The following is a 22,429-nucleotide window of genomic DNA, read 5'->3' on the forward strand; positions in this document are numbered from 1 at the left end:
GTAAAAATGTTGCACAGCCTGGGCCCATCCTAATATATGTCTCCCATCCTGATATACAGTATATGTTCCTCATCCTGGTATATATGTCCCCCATCCTGGTATATATGTCCCCCATCCTGGTATATATGGTCTGGGACTGTCTCTAATGCATAATTAAAAAAATATAAATAATTTTATAAAAATTCTACTCATCTTGCCTCTGCTCCCACATCACCAAGTGTCCTCTGTAGCGAGCGCGGAGTGGCTTGCAGCTGACATCAGAGTGTGTGCTATAGAGCATGACAGTACTACCATGCTCTGCCCCCAGTCACGGTATGGACGTCAGCTGCCAGCCACTGTTTGCCCGGCAGCGTGTATCGCAGTGCAGGGACCCAGCAGGTCTATGTGCTGTGATGCATTTTAGCTGGATGTGCGCCCTCAGACGCTCATCCAGCTGAAGTAGGAGCTGGGGTCGGCATGTCCCCTGTACCTTTGGACCTGGTAACAATCTCTGTGTCTGTGATTGTTACGCTCCTGCCTGCTCTCCTCACCCCAACCACCAACTATTGGCTGCTGAAGTCAGCTCACGTATTGTAAAGATAAAGCACCCTCCCAGGACATACTGCATCAAATCTACTTGAGGCCAATATTGCGTTTTTATGTGCAGAAAATCTGCACATAAAAACACGTTTAGAACGAAAAAAAGCAACTGAAAAAAACGAGCATTTTTTATTGCGTTTGCGTGTTTTTTCACCTACTTCTTTCTGAGCGTTTTTTAGTCATGGCGATCATGGGGGTTCAAGCTCTGTACCCCTGCGGTCGCCAGGTCCTGGCTCTCGCTGCCAGGAGCAGTACCCGCGCCACTCTCGGCAGTTTAACCCTCTAAATGCTGCAATCAATGCGATTGCTACATTCAGAAGGCAGGGAGAGGAATCGCTTACCCCTCTCTGGCGATCGGGTCCCTGTAGTGCAATCACAGGGATCCGATCACTGCCATGGCAACCCTGGGTCATCACCATGATGACCCCGGTTTACTGAGGTATGGATCGCCTCACAAACCAGGGCACCTCCGTCACCAGAGTTCCCTGCAACAAGGTCCCGTGGTAAAGACCACAAGGCCTAGGTGCAGGAAACCCTGGTGACATCACAAGGTGAACTGAGTTCATGGCAGCGGATCTGCAGGACACCCCGGTGATCCGCAGGCATGAACTCGATTCACCTTGTGATATCACCGGACTCCCCAGAAGTAATGTCCTGCAGTAAAGACTGAGATAAGGAAATGCCTGCAGGGAGCCCCAGTGACATCAAAAAAGCATATAACACACAAATATTCAACGTGGGCATTACACATGCGTTTTTTCCAGCATTTTTCACTGACTCCATTGAAGTCAATTGGTGAAAAAGCAGGAAAAAAAATGCAGAAACAACTGACACGCTGCTTCTTTTTTCAGCAACAAAAACTGCAAGAAACAGCGTGGGCACAGCAAGTCAGGATTCTCAGACTTTGCGGAGATGATTTTTCCTTGCCTTTATCGATTAAAAAAGCAAGGAAAAACGCATGAAAAAAGCCACGTGTGCACAAGGTCTTCTGTGTATGTAGCAGAGCAGTGCACAGTAATTTAGCTGGATTTAGATACAGGACATGGCTGTGCTGCTTTCATCAAACTGCTGCACACTTTCCCCTCTGCTCACAGTGTGACTGATTCTGTGGGATGGCCCCAATCACCTGATCAGCCTCATCCCCCCTCCCCAACACCAAATCCCAAAGTGTCCAAAGCAACACCTGAACGATTTACATTAAGATAACATAGAACATAATGAAGGTCAGATGCACTTTCCTGCCATACAGCTCACCCCTCTCCACATGGTCGCACATCAGTAAATAAACAATCAGACGCTGTCGGTGACTGCACAGAGCGATGGAAGGGAGGCAGAGTATATACAGCCTGCGCTGCTGGGACGGAGAGGCACGGAGTGCTGCCTCACACACATGTGCCGGTCACGGCACTGCTGCCCTCACCTGATATTACAGTCTCTCCTGCAGAGGCCGGCAGCACAGTGTACAGTAATCACATGCAGAGACTGGAGGGGGCGGAGCTCACGCTGCGCGGCCGCTTCTACTGAAAATGCAGGAACAGCGCAGCTCCTCTCAATGACAGGAGCGGCTGCTGATCTGCAGCGCGGGCCCCTAACCTGCGGGCCCGGTCGCAATCGCGACCCCTGCGACCGCGGTAGTTACGCCCCTGCTTCTTTAATAAAAATGTATCTGATTTTTAAAAAAAAAAGTCTATTGGGATCTTACGGCAGGACTCCTGCTTCTTATCAATAAATACTCCCACATATTCATGGATACTCCACCTGTAGATTCTACAGCAAACTTTATTTTAAAAAAAATATTTTGTTGCAGTCAATTCTCTGCATAAAGACAATTTGTCAATAGGCGTGATTCATCAAGCCCGGCATTTTTCACATCAGTCTTTACAAGGGAACATACTGGAGTCAGACACTCCCGATTCATGAAAAGGTCTTAAGGCCGCTTTACACGCTGCGATATCGTTACCGATATCGCTAGCGTCCGTACCCGCCCCCATCAGTTGTGCGTCAAGGGCAAATCGCTGCCTGTGGCGCACATCGCGAGGACCCGTCACACTACTTACCTGCCTAGCGACGTCGCTGAGGCCGGCGATCCGCCTCCTTTCTAAGGGGGTGGTTCGTTCAGCGCCCCAGCGACATCACTATGCGGCCGGCCAATAGAAGCGGAGGGGCAGAGATGAGCGGGACGTAACATCCCGCCTACCTCCTTCCTTCCTCATTGCCGGCGGCCGCAGGTAAGGTGAGGTTCCTCGTTCCTGCTGTGTCACACATAGCGATGTGTGCTGCCGCAGGAGCGACGAACAACATCGTACCTGCAGCAGCAACGATGATTGGGAATAGGGGGGCATGTCACAGATTAGCGATTTTGAACATTTTTGCGACGATTCAAAATCGCTCATAGGTGTCACACGCAAAGACATCGCTAACGCGGCCGGATGTGCGTCACAAATTCCGTGACCCCAACAACATCGCTTTAACAATGTCGTAGCGTGTAAAGCGGTCTTTAGTCTGATCAGAAATCTCACTCTAGTCAGATACTGGAGTGAGATTTCTGGGGTATGGAATGTCACAGTTTGGCATGAAGTAGATGAGCAGTGGTGTCATGCTCGCAGTGCCCCATCCATTTTGATGGAGCTGGGAGAAACTAGAGCAAAAATGCCAAAAGGTACAAAATGTAGATGCGACTGCGACTTGCTCCTAAATTTTGTGACCTTTGAAAGCTTGTATGCCAGAATTTTGCCATGGATTAATCAGGCTAAAATGTGTTAACCAATTAGGGCTAATAGTTATGTAGGGAAATTTTTTTCTTATAGTCTTAAAGCTGATTTACAGAATAGAGATACAAGCTGTAAAATAAAATGAGTGAAATAAAAAGTCTATGCTTCCAAAAGTTCAAGTCAAAAGTTCAAAGCATTATCCTGCACTTGATACAAGTAAAACACATATTTACCTCTCCTGTCCCATATGGCCAAATAACCTCATTAAGTAATAAAGAGTTGGGATAGACATCACGTAAACATCTTGTAATGAAGGTTCCCATGCCAGAGCCAGTGCCGCCGGCCATACTCATTATTGTGAGAAAACCACCTAATCGATCACACTTTTCTGTTTCTTTTCTCACCAAATTCATGATAAAATCCTTATGTTTTGGTCCATGAGCATAGTATCTAGAATTACAGGTGTTAGAAAAAAAAGCCATTATTTTACAGCAAATAACACAAAATACTAACATCCGAAATTCTGCATCATACACTTTAATGTCTTTACTCTTTAAACCCCTGTTTAGGCACAGGGTAATCTATATAAGGGTCTGTGCAAATGTTGAAGATTTGTCGAGTTGGACGTGATTTTATTCTGAGCAGATTCACAAAACCTGAAGGATTTCCTAGTCATGGCAAAGTGAATGAGATCCCTGAAGTCTCATGGACACATTACTTAAGGGGGCTTTACATGCTACGACATCGCTAATGCAAACTCGTTGGGGTCACGGAATTGGTGACGCACATCCGGCCGCATTAGCGATGCCGTTGCGTGTGACACCGATGAGCAATTTTGCATCGTTGCAAAAACGTGCAAAATCACTCATTGGTGACATGGGGGTCCATTCTCAAATATCGTTACTGCAGCAGTAACGAGGTTGTTCCTTGTTCCTGCGGCAGCACACATCGCTCCATGTGATACCGCAGGAACGAGGAAGCTCTCCTTACCTGCCTCCCGGCCGCTATGCGGAAGGAAGGAGGTGGGTGGGATGTTACGTCCCGCTCAGCTCCGCCCCTCCGCTGCTATTGGGCGGCCGCTCAGTGACGTCGCTGTGAGGCCGCATGGACCGCCCCCTTAGAAAGGAGGCGGTTCGCTGGTCACAGCGACGTCGCCGGGCAGGTAAGTATGTGTGACGGGTCTGGGCGATGTTGTGCGGCACGGGCAGCGATTTGCCAGTGTCGTGCAACAGATGGGGGCGGGTACCCACACTAGCGATATCGGGACCGATATCACAGTGTGTAAAGCCAGCTTTAGTTTTTCCTTGCAGATTTGCAGCAGATATAAATCTGCAGCATGCCAATTCTTTCAGAAGTGTACCAGCAGATTTCACCTATACCAATGAATGGAAAACAAACGCATAAAAAAATCCATCAATAACACATGGATTTGATAAGGAGTATTCCTACCTACACATAAGTATATGCAGCAGATTTGCTGCTGCAAATAATGAACATGTGCAGATACCCACGCAGATTCTACACTTTAAGGATTTTTCCACCCAAAGATTTATCACTCACGTATAGTATAGATGCTATACCTGGCTCTATGGCTGGGACCACGATGAGCTATAAAGCAATGCATCAGCACTGCTCTGTACAGCAGAAATCACACTCTCCTATGAATGCCGGCTGGCAACTGTCATTAGCTGACCCCTGACAATCCTTCGGCACTCTAAGATCTCATTTAACTGGTTAACAGCTAAGGGTGAATCTCCGATCCACCCGCAGCTGTAAGAGGCACATGTTCGTTGATCAGATCAGTCGATATGTGCAGGGAAAGATTCAGGCTCGCATACCGAGCCCGCATAAAAGGCAGGGAGACAACCCATGAATAAAGCAGTCTGTAATCTGTCTCTTCCATATACCGTATTTTTCCGGATTATAAGACACACTTTTCCTCCCAAAAATATGGGAGGAAAATAGGGGGTGCGTCTTAAAAATCTGAATATAGCTTACCGGGAGGTGAATTGGCAGGGGCTGTCTGTGCGGCTCTGTGTGCAGGCATTCGGGTGCATGCGGGCGGCCAGGTGCCTGTTGGAGCGTGTGGGTGGCCGGCAGGGTGCCTGTCCATGCGTGCAGGCAGCCGGGTGTCTGTCGGTGCCGGCGACCAGCTGCCTCTCTGTCCCGGCAGCCGGCTGCCTCTCTGTGCAGGTGGGCGGGCGACCTGCTGGCTGCCACTCTGTGCGGCCAGGTGGCTGTGCGGACTGCGGTGGCTGTGAGGTGGGTGTCCTAATCTGTCCGCGGTCCCAGCTTCAAATGATGGCACCGAGAGTCAGCGCGTGCGCAGATGGAGCTCTTGGATGAAAGCTCCATCTGCGTACGCGCCGCTCCGGGCGCCATTTCTTTGAAGCCCGGACCACAGACAGACTGGGACACTCGCCGCAATGTCCTGCTCGACCACACAACCATCGCAGCTTCCGCTGCCAGCACAGCCTCTGCCTCCTATGACCCCGTTCCACCACCACTGCTACCCCCCTCCGGTAAGACAACACCGGAGTATAAGACGGACCCCATTTTTTTTTTACCTTTTTTTATCTTTAAATGTGGGGTGCGTCTTATAAAACGAAAAATACAGTATCTCCAAACTAAACTCCCAATATCTTCCTCCACACGTAATCTAATCTCCAGTCCTTTCAAGACCTTCTTTTCTTCTCCATAATTGTACTTTCCTCACTCAATTGCCTCCAAGACTGCTCCCTCCTGAGAAGCCTCCATCCTCTGGAATTCTGTGCCAAAACACATCCAATTATCCACCACATTTGGAACTTTCTTTAAGAGATGGGTTCTCAAGTTCCGCCTGAAAGCTTAAAGCCTGCACTGACCCCTTGCCAACTGACCACCATTGGAACTGCCAAAACCCCCCAACTTACTGTCTCTTTCCCCATTATCCTGTAGACTATAAGCTTGGAAGGGCAGGGTCTTCTCCTTTCTGTACTAGACTGTCATTGGTAGTTTGTGTACTGTCATTTATATCTGTATTTTGTATGCAACCTCTTCTCACGTACAGCACCCTGGAATAAAATCATACCCTTTTTTAAAAAAAAGCATGTTAGACTTTCAGAAAATGTATTTATTTTTTAAAGAGTAAGAAAATAGCAGGGAATGCAAACACAAAATAACACTCTTCTAGCTAGCATTTTGAAAGAAAAAAAAAATCGTTTTAACAAAGTGCTGCAATAAATACGTCTTACCCATTTGCCCAGTTGTTTCCTGATCCCTGTTTTTGGGAAAATTGTGACCTCTCATTATACTTCCATTTACCAGAATGGGATGCCAATGATAAAGTTTGAGAAATGACTTTTGGTTCCATGTCAAGAAGTACTGCCCGGCTTACGAAGTCTATTAAAGAAATAAATCTAATTACCCTTTATTAAAGCAAGGAGTCATTGCTTGTAAAAGTCTCAGAACAACGTATACCTCCAGATTCAGATTCATCAAAGAATCTCTCCTTAGATGCAGCTTGATAAAGCCCATTTTCCTTCCTGGGGCACAGTCCGTCGCTGTGGAAATCATTGCAGATGGCATCAAATAACTCATAGCCAATCTGATTACCACACTGGCCCAACTGTACTGTAATAAGAGACATGTCCAGCTTTTATCTGCAGAAGGAAAAGACAAGAAATGTAAAAAATGCATAAAAGTATTCTAGTATGTACCGAGTAGTCATTCCACTTTACAAAAAACCCTAAAAGATAGGTTCCCTTTACCACAATGTAATATCATGTACATCAAATTGGCCTAATGCTGAATAAATCCGTATCTTTGTTTTAGCAATCCGTGTTTCCATTTCAGAGAAATACCTTCTCCAATTTTTATGCTAATGAGCTGCAAGTGCAGGGGGCTTGGCGGTGCACTTACAGCTCACCGGCCAGATTTCCTGCCCGCTGCCGGCCTCCCGTCAGTCACTGATTATTCACTATTCTATGTTACATACTCGCCTGCCTGAGATCTTGCGTAAACGCAGTTATTCTTGGAGAGGCATATGCAAAGTAAGGTCCTGAGGATATTGGAAGAGCCGGAGTATAGATCTGTGCATGTACTGCCCTGGGAATGACAGCGCTTGAATGAGATCTTAAAGGGGTGGTTCACCCATATATTTTATTGTCTAGTTCGATATTTTATTGAGAAACAATGTTTCTTTCAAATATCTTGTGTTGGCAATAGTGCCTGTGAGAGGCGCTATTGCAGACCGCTGTTCCCCGCTCCGGTGACGTCATGTCAAGTTCCGCACACGTCACATCCCTGCGGCCGGCTGCAGTCTTCCTGACTCACTGAGGTGTGAGCGGTGTTTCACTGCTGTTACAGCCCATCTGCTCCCTCCTCCCTCACAGCAGAACACTGCAAGCAGGAGACGTACTGGGCTGTGACAAGCGGTGAAAGACCACCCACAGCTCAATGAGTCAGGAAGACTGCAGCCGGCCGCAGGGATGTGACGTGTGCGGCACTTGACGTGACGTCACCAGAGTGGGGAACAGCGGTCTGCAATAGCGCCTCTCACAGGCACTATTGCCAACATAAGGTATTTGAGAGAAACATTGTTTCTCAATATAATATCGAACTAGACAATAAAAAATATGGGTGAACCACCCTTTTAAGAAGGGGAGCAGGTCACAAAGAAGAGTGACCCGTCAGTCAGTGATGTGTCTGGAAACTGACTGGAGAACTGTGCTCGTTAGCATAAATTCTATACAAAAGGATTTCTATGACGCGGAAACCCGGATTCCTAAGACGAAGGTATGGATTTATTCAACTTTAGGCTAGGGTCTGTCAGATGGCTGTATATTTTCTCATCCAAGAGAATTGGGCTGATAATGCAAATCACACTCTGATTAAACTACGAGCAGAGTTTGATCTGAGCGTGAACATACTGTGATCAGATTTTCTTGGATGAGAAAATGCAGAAAAAAATTGTGTCAGTCCGCGAAAATCGGACTGCACTAAGATGTCATTTGAGTGCAGCCCAATGTTTTTAACAAACCCATAGACTTGCATGGTCGAGCATGATGCGATAATCAAATCAAACTCAGGCATGCTGCGATTTTTTTCCTCGGACATGTGCTCAGCCCCATAGAATAACCCTGGTCAGAGTGTGAGCCGATGTTTTGTCAGATCGCATCCAGACGGACAATATGGTGGTGCGTGCGAGCCCTTACAGCGACTTAAAATTTTAAACAGTTACTCTTTCATAAATCAGTAATACATATGAAATACGCAATTACTTACCGGTAATGTGTTTTTTCCGAACCCATGACGGCACCCTTATTTCGTGGTGCCGTCATAGGGTGAGGGAAAAATACGTAATTACTTACCGGTAATGTGTTTTTTCTGAACCCATGACGGCACCACGAAATAAGGGTGCCGTCATAGGGTGAGGGAAAAAATGAGTAACTGTGTAATATATCTTATCAGACAAATCTGCTTCTTTTTCTGCCAGAATGGATCAGTCATTAACAACATTCTCAAAATCAATTAATCTGATCGCAAACGGCATAGCGAGAAAAAAATTCCAAATGTCAAAAGTACGTTTTCTTTGTCACCGCAACGTTGCATTAAAATGCAATAACAGGCGATCAAAACAATGAGCCTCAGATACCAAAATGAGAACGCTACGGGTCTTGGAAAATGGCAACAACATCACAATTTTGGACAAACTTCTGAATTTTTTTCCACCCAAGATAAGTAAAACTATACATGTTTGGTATCTACGAACTTGTACTGACGTGAGGATCACACTGACACTTCAGTTTTACCATATAGTGAACATGGCAAATAAAAGACCTCTAAAACAAATCATGCAATTTCACTTTTTTTTTGCAATTGAACCACACTTGGAATTTTTTTCTCCATTTTCCAGTACACTATATGGTAAAACTAATCGTTTCATTCAAAAGTACAACTTATACCGCAAAAAACAAGCCCTCATATGGGAATATTGATGGAAAAATAAAAAAGTTATGGCTCTTGCAATACGGGGAGGAAAAAATGAAAATGAAAAATTGCCAGGGTTGTGAAGGGGTTAAAAGGTGTTTTCCACTATTCAGACAACTCCTCAATCAGTATGTTTCCCCTTTTTAACATAACATTTATTCTCACCTCCGGTGCCAGCGTCGTTCCAGCAGAGTTAGCACTGTCTCTCACTGGATCACGTACACATGTGATATCAGTGGTCAATCAGTGGCAGCTTCACTCTCCCCACCTTTGGGCAAATCTTTTTTTTTTTTTTTCCAAAACGTTTTTTATTGATTTTTCAAATTTGTAAAAACATGACAAGTATCATTGCAAAAGAAGAACATTCGTCTGACAAAATGTGACATAGAGGTGGGTGATACCCCAATTTGGAGTTCCATGTTGCTGTTCGATTTAAGATAGTATACAGTAACATTAAACCAAAACATAGGTAATGAAATATAATATAACATATGCAATACAATTCGTTAAATCTCTGTGTCGTCCCTGAATGATTTCAATTTTGCTAGCGTGTCTTGGTATTCCCAACCGTCTCGTCTCCCCCTCCCGCCAGAGCCCCCTCCTAGGTGATTCTCAGTTTACCCAGGCTGTCCTGAATATCGCTCAGGATATACCACTCCGAGTGAACAAAAGGTGCCATCAGGTTAATTATTTCTCCCTGTGTGAATTGGCTTTCAATAAAATGTCTCCATCTCACAAAAAACTTGGCTGCCAACCCATCTTTATCCCTCTCCGCTTCTAGTTTTTCCCACTTCAGAAGGTTGTGTAGTTCGCCCACAACCTCCTTTATGGATGGGCCCTCCCTTTGAATCCAGTGTTTTAAGATGCAACGCTTAGCTATCATGGCTATGTCATGCATTATTGCGTATTTCCTCTTTTCCTGCGTGCTCGGTCCTCCTCCTACTCCTCCCTCAAAGGAGTGGAAAATCCACACCATTAAGTCTAGTTTGCTGAAAATTCCCCATGTTGACTGGGCAAATAGTCTGACTTGGTTCCAGAACCTAGCGATTGTCTCACATTCCCATAGCCCATGCAGCATATCCGTTTTTTCTTTTTGACACTTAGGACACCACCTATCCCTACCTGGTATGTTGAAACCTATAATGGCCCTATGTAGAATTCTGAATTGAGTGTCTCTCCATCTCTCATTGGTAATATGTTTCCGCACTTGTACCCATCCTCTCAGTATATCATCCACCACTTCTTCCCTTCCCAATTGTTTCCCCCACGCTTTTAAAGTCCGACTATCCTCCCGTGAGATAAGCACCCCCCTTAGCGATCGATAAATTTTAGAGACATTTATACTTGTTACATCACATTCCAGTAACTCATCAATCGAACTTCTGTTCAGCTCTCTTCCAACCACACCCAGGTCTCCTATTATTCCATGTTTCAATTGTTCATACTGGATGACATGTGAGCTATTAAGGTTGTACTTATCCAACACTTCCCGACCTGTCATCCACCTCCTGTCCTCCACATTCATAACATCTATCATTCTCCTGACTCCCCTCTCTTTCCATCTAGTAAATAGCTTGTTTTCTCGTCCCAGGGGAAAATTTGGGAATGCCCAGGGGTTCAAGTACTTGGACACTTTCCATGAGAGCCCCAGTTTTTTCCTTACCGACTTCCATGTTAGCATGGTGTCTCGGAATATAATTGAGTTCCTTATGTGCCCTTCAACCCTGGATAGTGGGGAGTGCAGAATGGACGTCAGATCCCACGGTGACGCATATTTAGTTTCCATCGCATGATCTGAGTGCCTACTCGTTCCTCTCACCCAATCAATTACATGCCTCATGATACATACAAGATTATACCCTTGGACATCTGGAAAGTTTAGACCTCCCTCCTCTGCTGACTTCATCAGCGTACGCAGCTTTATTCTGGGTTTCCTTCCCCTCCACAGAAATTCTGTATACGCGGAGTTGAGCTTATTCACATCCTTTAGTTTTAGCAATAGCGGGATTGTCTGGAAGGGATACAGCAGCCTAGGAAAGCTCATCATTTTTATCAGGTGGCATCTTGCCAGTAATGGAAGTGGCAGACCTTTCCATCCCTTTAATTGAACTATAATTTTCCTGATTAGCGGTCCATAATTCAAGTTATAGATTGTTTCCACCGATCTTCCTATATGCACTCCCAGGTATTTAATTGAAGATTGTGCTATAGGAATTCCACATAGACAGCCATCCCTTATTTGTCCCCCCATTGTCCCATGATGCCCCTTTAGGAACATGATCTCGCATTTTTTTTTGTTCAGTTTGAAACCGGAGAATGAGCCAAATTTTTCAATCAAGGCAAGAGTCTGTGGCAAATCCGCACCGGGGTCCCCCATATAAAGTATGATGTCATCAGCAAAAAGCGCTGTCTTTACTTCTGAACCCCTTATCTTGATTCCTTTAAAGCTATTTTGTCCCTGTAGTATTCTTGACAACGGCTCGATTGCCAGGTTGAATAAAAGAGGAGATAATGGGCAGCCCTGTCTTGTTCCCTTCATCAAAGGGAACACGTCTGATAGAAAGCCCGGAGTGTGTACCCTAGCTCCCGAGTTGGCATAAAGGTTTCTAATGTAAAGTCTCATCTTGCCTACAATCCCTATGGCCTCCATTACCCTGTCTAACCACCCCCAATTTACATTATCAAACGCTTTTTCTGCGTCAAGTGTAACTAGGGCAGGTCTAGCCCCTCCCTCAGTGAGACCCAGTCTAACCGCGTCTACCACTAGAATTGTCTTTCGGATATTGGTAACGGCATTTCTCCCCTTGATAAACCCCACCTGGTGATTCGTAATGATCCTAGGTAAGATCTCGGCCAGTCTATTAGCCATGATCTTGGACATAATTTTTAAATCCTGATTTATGAGCGATATAGGTCTATAACTAGAGGGATCATCCAGGTCCTTGGTTCCCTTGGGGAGTAATTTAATATATGCTATGTTGGAATTTTTGGGTATTTCCGCCCCTCCCAGGAAAGCATTAAAGACTGAGGTTAGATCCGGCGAGATCAGATCCTTCAGAGCCTTATAGAATTCACTATTGAAACCGTCAGGTCCCGGTGCCTTGTTGGTGTTAAGCTCCCCAATTGTTCTCGTCACCTCCTCTACTGTGATATCTGCGTTTAAGGCACTCAAATCTTCCTCCGTCAAGCTAGGCATTTGGGCTTGTCTTAGCCACTCTGCCTCATCAGTCATGTCGTTATTCCCTGACCCATATAGTTTTCTATAGTAATCTCCCAACAGTTTATTAATGTCCTTAGGATCCGTAGTCACCTCTCCCCCCTTTGTTTTCAGTTTAGAGATCACTGTCATCTTTCTGCTGCCCCTTGCCAGATTGGCCAACATCCTTCCCGCCTTGTTGCCAAACCTATGTAAGTCAACCTCCTTGTGCGACCAGAATAGTTGTTCCTTTTTTTTGGCCCATTCGTCAAATCCCTCTTTTGCCTCCAACCATCTGCCTTTTGTCATGGGAGATCTATTTGTCACATAATTTGTATATGCTACCCGTACTGCTTCACTATGGAAATTATAATTCTCATTGGTTTTCCGTTTGATCATGGCTGCGTACCCCACCAGACGGCCCCTTAGGACCGCTTTTGCCGTTTCCCAAAATATCACTGGGGACTCTCTATGTTCCTTATTGTCCTCTGCGAATTCTCCCCACCACTCCTGTAGCACCTTATGGAAATTATCTTGCCTGAGAAGGAACGATGGGAATCTCCATATGATATCTGTACCTCTCCTGAATTTCTCTCTAATGCCCAATCTCACCGGACTATGATCAGAGATCACCATATTCTCTATCACACAATCTTGCGTTCCACTCAGTAAGTCTTGCGAGATCCAGAACTGATCAATACGTGACCAGCTATCATGAGGGTGAGAGAAGTGTGTATACTCTCTGTCATGTGGGTGAGTTAGTCTCCAGATGTCTTTCAGTCCTACGTCTTCTAATGTTACATCCCTATTGTCTAAACTCCTGCCCACATTAGCTGTCCCTTCCTCGCCCCTCCTCCTATCTTCAGCTGAGTCTGGGACAGTGTTAAAATCGCCTCCCACTATAATGTTAGCCTCCCCATCTGCTAATATGGTGGCCTTTATGTCATCATGAAATGTGATTTGTTGTGAATTTGGGCCATAGACATTATAAATACTGAGTTTACCCGCTGGACTAACGATTGTTAAGTGCTGCCACCTTCCATGGTCGTCTGCCTCATGTGCCACTACCTCATGAATGAATTGTTTATTTATTAGAATCATAGTGCCCGCTTTTCTACCTTGTGCCGCTGCCCCGTAAACGGTGCCCACCCAATGTTTCTTCATGCGGAAAAAGTCCTCCCCCCCCAAGTGGGTTTCCTGTAATAAGGCAATGTCTGTCTTTAGTCTTTTCAGATGTCTCAATATCATTGCTCGTTTGTTAGGTGATCTCAGCCCTTTAACATTCCACGTAGTTATCTGTATCATGTTAACCTGTGTATTCTGCTTTTACTACTCCCTCCCCTATGGGCCCCTGCATCAAGGAAGACGAGATGTTCGACACTAGAATCACAGGGCAAATCTTTTACATCTGGAGGAAGTGAGAGGTGCTGCTTTCTCAATTCCTGCGGATGTAGGGGATACCTCTTTGACCTTTTCTCGCCCCTGCGCATTATAGTACTGTGCTCTATCCTCAGCAGGGCAGAGAGAAGGGCGCATATGCAGGAGGCATTGGAGACCTCTGTGTTGATGACGTAGGACGTGTCATCCACAAACAGTTGGGAAGGAGGACGGCGATGGAAGGACGAGATGAGGTATCAGACCAAGAGCAGCGACACCCATCGGACCCGCCCGTGAGTATAAGAAAAGTTGTTTTTATGTTATATAGCTCGGCTTGGGCTCTTATATACAGTATTCTAGAATGCTGTATATAAGGACTTACTGGTGGTGGCCGCAGCTTGTAGGGGACAAATCTGGTGACAGGTTCCCTTTCAGAACTAGTTGTAAGAAGCAATAGGAAGTGTTCAAAATGTTTTACCTACCACCTCAGAGGAGATCTCATTTATATGTATAAATACATGTGTGGTCAATATAAAGGACTGGCACATGACTTATTTCTTCTAAAGACAATACTAAGGACCAGGGGGCACTCACTGCGAGTGGAAGAAAAGCGATTCCGGCAGCTAAATAGGAAAGGGTTCTTTACAGTTAGAGCAGTCAGACTGTGGAATGCCCTACCACAAGAGGTAGTAATGGCAGATACTAGAACAGCCTTTAAAAAAGGGCTGGATGATTTCCTCAGTACACACATCGTTGTTGGTTATAAATGATTTAGTGACAAAATGTAGAACTGTTGGAGGAATGTTAAACTGGATGGGTCTAGGTCTTTTTTCAACCTAAGTAAACGTAGTATGGCATCAATAAAACAGTCAGCTTGCCAACCAAAAAAATAAACCCTCACATAGTTGTTCTATTGACAACAAAATAAAAAAAGCTATAGGTCTCGGAAACCTATCCTTTTCTTTTTAAGCAAACTTTGGACATTTTTTTTTCACCATTTAAAAAATAAATTTAAAAAGTCTGAAATTTGGTATTGCTGTAAGCATACGACCTGGATAATTATGCTTTTAAGTAATTTTTTTCTACACAATGAATGTCGTAAAAAAAACAAAAGTAAAAAATGAAAATAAAAATTGCCTGGACATTAAGAAGTTAAGCAACCCACTGCTCCATTGCTGAAAAAAACAATGAGGCTTAGCACACCAATTACCAGTAGTTACAGCTTTTTGATTGGCAGCAGCTGCTGAATAGCTAATATGTGGGTCAGGTTTTGCTATCTATTCCCGCCCCTGTCTGTGCCTGGCCTCTGTAAATGCTAGACTGTATGGGATCCTTCCAGCTATGAGTCATTTCTGTCATGTGATAGGGGCGTGTTAGAAATACAGCCCATACAGTCTAGTATCTACAGAGGTCAGGCAGCAGACAGGCGGGAATAGATAGCAAAACCTGATCCATATATTAGCTATTCAGTAGCTGCTGCCAATCAAAAAGCAGTACATTTCTGTAACTTTACTTGTCTGTATTTAAAAACACTATACATCCAATCTCACAACTAAAGGTATGTATAGAATCAGCCTGATAGTGCCAGTATAGCACTGGCTTTAGGTTATATAGGAAAATCCTGGGGATTGGTGCGCTGGTAAATAAAATAATAAAAAAAAAAAAGACTGACAGCACTGCCAAACATACAATGTAAACAGGTGCATATCTGATGTTATATAATAGCAAAAAAAGGAACAGCCACACACTGAAATGCCAAAGCTTTCAATTACCAAGAAAGATGTAATAAAAAATTGAGATGTATTTCATATCAAAATGGCCATTTTCATACCTGCCCAGTAGCCACGTCACGGCAATCGCATTATACTGGCTCCTTCACTATATTACTGCCTCTCTCTGGGCAGAATTGGCGCACTTCACAAGCCCCTACCTTCCCGAATCTAGACTCTACCAAGCTCAGCCGCTGAAAACATGGCAGCCTAATTTCCATATGGAATAAAACTGGGTAAAGAGCAATGGACTTCATAAGTAAAGGTATAGATTGCTTTGTGTTGCAAAAACCCACATTTCCAGGAGACGTTTGGGGCAGTGGAATATACTAACAGATTCCCTTTAAGCCGGCCACACACACAAAAGATTGTCAGCTGAACACCAGTTTAGCCGACAAGTACCATATTTTTCGGACTATAGGATGCACCTTCCTAGCAGACGCAATGCAGGTTTAGATATCAAAATAAAGGAACAACATTTTATTTTACATAAAACTTCCCTGGAGGTGAATGAAAGTACAGGGGGTCTCTACATTACTGGTAGGACCAATGGTGTGAAAAAGTGACCTGTCTCACCCCCCTCCCCCCAAATATACAGTAATCTAGTCAAATCTGTGCTCCTTAATCGAAATGACCTCCTCCTCTCTGAGCCCTCTGTGCCTAAACCTCAGTAAGCGGCCGCATGTGTTGCAATACTTTAGTGAGGAGAGGCCAATTAAGCGTATGGCCGCATGCTACATCTTTTTTCTGAGTGCATTTTTTTCTGTGGTCAAGAAAACGCAGCTTGTGGCCCAAAATCTGCATGACGTTTTGCCGTGTTTTTGTTAATGCGTTTTTTAAAGGAAAAACAAAATACGATAGGATAATTGATAGATATCTAGAATAGATAGAAAAAAATAGAAAGAATAGATAGAACATATAGAATAAAAGAAAGAACATAAAGAATAGATAATAAGAAAGAATAGATAGAAAGAAATACCAGAATAGCTCGATAGAGCGATAGCTAGCTTTCCCAGCAGTTTTTTTTTCAATTATTTTTTGGTAAAAAAAAATGACGTGGGTTCCTCCACATTTTTCATATCCAGCACAGGAACATCAGCAGCATCAACCCTCAGCTGTGTGCTGTAGTTTGGCTGGTTATGAAAAATAAAGGGGATCCCACACATCTTTTTTATTATTATTATTTGATTTATTTAAAAAAAAAATTACATTGGGTCCCCCAATTTTTCTAAAACCAGCCAAGGTACAGCTGACAACTGGGGACTGATATTATTAGGGTGGGATGGGCCATGGTTATTTGGCCCTTTCCAGCCTCACAATAGCAGTCTGCAGCCGCCACAGAAGTGGCGCATCCATTAGATGCGCCATTTCTGGTGCTGCACCCGGCTCTTCCCGTTGCCCTGGTGCGGGGGTAATAATACGTTAATGGGAGCCCAAAGCTGCCATTAAGCCCAAGATTAGTAATGGAAGGTGTCTATGAGATCTCCTTCATCACTAATCTTGAAAGTAAATAAACACAAACAAATAAAAGACAACAAGTAAAACCACTTTACTAACCCCAAAAACACCTCTACAGGTCCGACGTAATCCACACGAGGTCCCACGATGCTTCCAGCACTGCTACATCTGAAGCTCACAGTGAGCACCATAGCCCATGACTACCCGCTGTGAGCTCCAAGCAGCGACTGAAGTGATCAGTGCGATCAGCAGTGACGCCACTCAAGTGATTTGCGGTCATAAGTGGAGGACTCCAGCTGTTGCCGTGGCTAAAGGTCCAGTCACACTAAGCAACTTACCAGCGATCCCAACAACGATAGGGATCGCTGGTAAGTTGCTAGGAGGTTGCTGGTGAGCTGTCACACTGCGACGCTCCAGCGATCCCACCAGCAACCTGACCTGGCAGGGATCGCTGGAGCGTGGCTACACGAGTTGCTGGTGAGCTCACCAGCAACCAGTGACCAGCCCCCAGTCTCCTAGTTACAGCACACATCAGGTTAATTAACCCGATGTGTGCTGCAGCTAAATGTGCACAGAGCAGGGAGCAGCGCACACTGCTTAGTGCTGGCTCCTTGCTCTCCTAGTTACAGCACACATCGGGTTAATTACCTGATGTGTGCTGCAGCTATCTGTGCACAGAGCAGGAGCCGGCAGCACAGGCAGTGAGAGCGGAGGAGGCTGGTATCAAAGGTAAATATCGGGTAACCAAGGACAGGGCTTCTTGGTTACCCGATGTTTACATTAGTTACCAGCCTCAGCAGAAGCCGGCTCCTGCTCACTGCACATTAGTTGTTGCTGTCTCGCTGTCACACACAGCGATGTGTGCTTCACAGCAGGACAGCAACAACTAAAAAATGGCCCAGGACATTCAGCAACAACCAACGACCTCACAGCAGGGGCCAGGTTGTTGCTGGATGTCACACACAGCAACATCGCTAGCAACGTCACAAAAGTTGTTCGTTACCAGCGATGTTGCTAGCGATGTTGCTTAGTGTGACGGGGCCTTAACCTGAGTGACGTCACCGCTGATCACACTTCACTTCAGTCTGTGCCTGAACCTCACAGCAGGCAGTCATTCTCTATGGCACTCGCTGTGAGCCTCAGATGTAGAAGTGCTGGAAGTGTCATAGGGCCTCGTGTAGATTACGTCGGACCTGCAGGGGTGTTTTGAGGGTTAATAAAGTGGTGAAAGAAGGTGCATTTTTTGCCTATTTTTTCCAAATGAATGCTTTTTTGGGTGTTTGTGTTTATTTACTTTCACTTAGAGATTAGCAATGTGGGGGTCTCATAGAAGCCTCCCATTACTAAACTAGGGCTTAGTAACAGCTGTGGGCAGCCAATAACTCCTTATTCCCCCATTGTCACAGCACCAGGGCAATCGGGAAGAGCCGGGTAAAATGCCGGGACTGTTGCATCCAATGGATGCGGCAATTCCATGTGGCTGGAGGCTGATATTTTTAAGCTGTGGAGGGCGCACAATAACCTTGGGTATTCTTAGCCTGAGAATACCAGCCCCCAGCTGTCGTGCTTTATCTGTGCTGGGTATCATAATATGGCGGGATCCTACGCCAATTTTTTTAATTTATGTATTATTTGTATTTGGAAGCCTGAAACACGCTGTCACTAAGCGAGGGGGCTCGTCTGACTACAGCCAATCAGAGACACCGGTGGGAGGGGGAAGCAGTGAATATGTATGAGCCTAATGAGTGGCCTGGGAAGAAGAATGAGAGGCCAAGGGTGCAGTGTGACAGCCACACCAGTGATCAGTGAGTAGGAAATGCTTGCTGATACCCCTTTGCGCCGGATTCTGGTCCCCATAGAATTTATATGGGGACTGTAATCTGGCCAAATACCAGGGATCCATCGACCGCTGACCCCGAGTCACCGGTGGATTGATCTGCCAGTCCTCCAAAACGCAGGGACAAAACAAAAAATGAAATGACATGCCGCATCTATGTTGCGTCTTCAAAAACGCAGCCAAAAAAAGATGCACTGTGCGGACAGGAAAATAGAAATCTCATAGACTTTGCTCAGGTGAAGGAAATGCATGTATTTGGGTGCATCTTTGTGACCTCAAAAACGCACCAAAAATGCAGTTAAAGATGGAGTGTGTGAACATAGCCCAAAGGAAACCTGTCACATACTGACCTGCAGAGCAGACCGATCCAATCTAATGGGCGTCACTGATCTTGACCCGATGCTCCCTCTATCCTTGTGATCGCCGTCCTTCTTTCCTTGTGTGGATGATGCATCTTACGTTATCCATACAGTGTCCTCTGTTGTGCTCCTGTGCACTTCTCTCTGCCATGCGGAGGACAGAGCAAAGTACTATAATGTACAGGCACGGGAAAAGGTCAAAGAAACCCTGCGCAAGTGCACTACTTTGCTCTGCCCTCACATGGCAGAGAAAAGTGCACGTGTGCAGGATTGCAACAGAGGACACTGTGTGGATGACGTGGGATGTGTTATCCACACAAAGCAAGAAGGAGGATGGCGATCGTAAGGATAGAGGAAGCGCCGGAGCCGAGACCAGCGACGCACATTGGACTGGAATGTATCACACAGCACCACGTGAGTAGGTGACAGGTTCCCTTTAACAATATATGGGGTGAGTGTCTCCCCAAGCACAAACTGGGCACAATGTATAGGCATTATTAGGCTGGTAAACCCATGGAGCCAAAATAGTCACTGCAGCCATAGATTAATTCATCAAAAGGTGTCATTTCTACACTGGGGTTACATTTGTGGGTTTCCTGCTGTTCAGGCACAATCGGGGCTCCGCAAATGTTGCCCAGTCTATTAAAAAAATAAATCTGTGCTCCAAAAGCCAAACAGCACTCAGATTTTCTCAGTCAGCGATGTGCCCAAACAGTAGACCCTGCACGGCTCTGTAACTGCAACATGGCGTCCATGATCTATTCCAGCCAAACTTCAGCTCCAAAAAGAAAATTGTGCTCTAAACTTTCCAAACCCTGGCACGTGCGTAACCATTAGCTTCTGGCAACATATGGGGTATCACCATGTTTGAGAAGAATTACATAAACTATAGGATTCATTTTTCCCTGTTGCCCCTAGTGAATATTACAAACTTGGGACCAAAAGAACAACCCCTGAAAAAAGTTAAGTTCCATTCACATGGGGCTGTATAAAGGCTCAGTAGGGGGAACCCCAATGATATATACAGGGGGGATAACTTACAAACTTAGTACAACCTCTTTAAGCAATGGTTGTGGACAACCCCTTTATGGACTGGTTGCAGCGTAGTGGACAACCTCTTTAAGGAATGGTTGCATCATAGTAGACAACCCCTTTAATGAATGGTTGCAGCGTAGTGGCAAACCTCTTTAAGCAATGTTTGTGGAGTAGTGGACAACCTCTTTAAGCAATGTTTGTGGAGTAGTGGACAACCCTTTTAAGGAATGGTTGCAGCGTAGTGGACAACCCCTTTAAGGACTGGTTGCAGTGTAGTGGACAACCTTTTTAAGGACTGGTTGTAGTGTAGTGGACAGCCCCTTTAAGCAATGTTTGTGGAGTAGTGAACAAGCCTTTTAAGGACTGGTTGCAGTGTAGTGGACAACCCTTTTAAGGAATGGTTGCAGTGTAGTGGACAGCCCCTTTAAGCAATGTTTGTGGAGTAGTGGACAACCCTTTTAAGGAATGGTTGCAGTGTAGTGGACAACCCCTTTAATTGTTTCTCTGGATTGTAAGCAGCTTCTTGTACTGGATGAGTGCTAGGACACAATGTATGACAATTGTGAGAACACATGACAATAAAAGGCAAGAGCTGACCTACCTGTCAGTGCTGTCACCTCACAGGCTTCAGGCCGCCATCAGCACCCAGGAGTCTCTGACAGGTCACATACACCCCAATAATTGACTAACGAGACGTTAAACGGTTTGTTGTCTCTGCAGTCTGCCCCGTGCACAACAATGTCTGCAGACAAGGAGCCATTTTGGTGAAGCCTGGAATGACAAGTCATGTGTAAATATCAGCAGTACCACCAGTAGTGCACCACCCGGCAGTATGTAGGTTTATACAATGGTTATTTGCCTTCTCATTCAGCCTTGGCTCACCCCATAGAGGAGACATTGTAACAGCCGCAGTAACTACTAGAGCGATTCCCAACATCAGGCTTCCGGTACAAGGCCGCGCAAGCGCACTGATAGCCTACACTACACGAGTGGCCAGCTTCTGCGCATGTGCACGTTGTTTTCTTTGCAGTATGTTCGCACCCTATGTTGTCGGGAGCGCGCACGCAGGGGACCTGGGAAGTAGAGGCGTTCGGGGGCGCCGCTGCGCTTCCACGTCCGGTGATGGCGGCCGTGTGCTGGAGCCCATGAGGCGGGGGAACGGGGTACCGAACCGCGCTGCGGGGAAGCAGAGAACGTCCGAAGCCATGGCGGGCGTGTTTGATATAGACCTGGACCAGCCCGAAGACGCCATTTCGGATGAGGAATTGGAGGACGGGGTGAGTGGAGCTGGGCTCTGCTGGAGGCCGCACTGCTCTAGAATGCTGGCCGGGTGGACTGACGGCCGGGAGCCGCCGGCGCGGAGGCTGCTGGGAGATGGGTGGCTTCCCCAGGCTCCAGGGACTATCTGCTGATGCTGCTGCAATCCCCGCACCTCCACAATCCGCTACACTGTGTGTGCATGGCCACAAGAGATGGGGAGTTCTTAATAATGGAGTTTTTCAATCTGGAAAACTTGATGGCCGGGGGTTGGAACCCCACAATATTCCCCTAAGGAAACCTAGTATTACTGTCTAGTGATGGCAGCACTTAAGTTTTGCATGATCTTGCCAACTTAGTGACTTTCATTAGCGGCCCATCATTCAGCATGATAGCAGTGGGGTCCTGACGTTTCGCAGGGTCCCTGTGACCTGAGCGTTGACCTTGGTTTGTAGCGACTGCTCATGAATTGGGGTCCTATGTATGACACTTGCCGGATGTTGTACAGTTGCCTTGACAACTGTACATTTGCATTTCTCCAGTGTCAGACTGGGTGACAGAGTAAGGCTATGTGCCCACGTAGCGTATTTTCATGCAGTTACGCTGCGTCCCCTGCACAATCAATGAAGATGGTGCCTAATCCATGCCCACGTGGCGTATTGGAACGCTGCGTTTCGGCTACTGCTGAAGCGCTGCGTTCTAAAAAGCAACATGTCACTTCTTTCATGAGCTTTGGATGCAGCCCCCGCTCTGTCTATGGGAGAGGCTGCATCCAGAGCGCATGAAATCGGCTTTTCAGTACGCACTGCTTCTGCAGCGATTTGAAGCGCACGTGTGCTGTTCAAATCACTGCAGAAATTTCTGCAGGGACAGAACGCAAC

General features: G+C 45.8%; 2 protein-coding genes across 3 annotated transcripts in view; one reads left to right on the forward strand and one right to left on the reverse strand.

The window, feature by feature from the left end:
• TUBD1 (tubulin delta 1) overlaps window positions 1-21,238 on the reverse strand; it is a 67,724-nt gene extending 46,486 nt beyond the window's left edge. The window contains exons 1-5 of one of the 2 annotated variants that reach the window (XM_075334162.1): window positions 21,174-21,238; window positions 20,893-21,062; window positions 6,750-6,931; window positions 6,524-6,671; window positions 3,524-3,740 (exon numbers count right to left, since the gene is read on the reverse strand). In XM_075334162.1, coding sequence (XP_075190277.1) covers window positions 3,524-3,740; window positions 6,524-6,671; window positions 6,750-6,918 — 534 coding nt within the window. In that variant the 5' untranslated portion in view covers window positions 6,919-6,931; window positions 20,893-21,062; window positions 21,174-21,238. Of the gene's footprint in view, window positions 1-3,523; window positions 3,741-6,523; window positions 6,672-6,749; window positions 6,932-20,892; window positions 21,063-21,173 lie in introns of those variants that run through there. The other variant, XM_075334163.1, reaches the window with a different exon arrangement.
• Window positions 21,239-21,339: 101 nt separating this feature from the next.
• RPS6KB1 (ribosomal protein S6 kinase B1) overlaps window positions 21,340-22,429 on the forward strand; it is a 176,001-nt gene continuing 174,911 nt past the window's right edge. Inside the window, exon 1 of the mRNA XM_075336232.1 lies at window positions 21,340-21,568. Within this exon, the coding sequence (XP_075192347.1) occupies window positions 21,437-21,568 (132 nt within the window). The 5' untranslated portion in view covers window positions 21,340-21,436. The remainder of the gene's footprint in view (window positions 21,569-22,429) is intronic.

This window comes from Anomaloglossus baeobatrachus, chromosome 2 (assembly GCF_048569485.1).
Source record: "Anomaloglossus baeobatrachus isolate aAnoBae1 chromosome 2, aAnoBae1.hap1, whole genome shotgun sequence".
Taxonomy (NCBI): Eukaryota; Metazoa; Chordata; class Amphibia; order Anura; family Aromobatidae; genus Anomaloglossus; species Anomaloglossus baeobatrachus.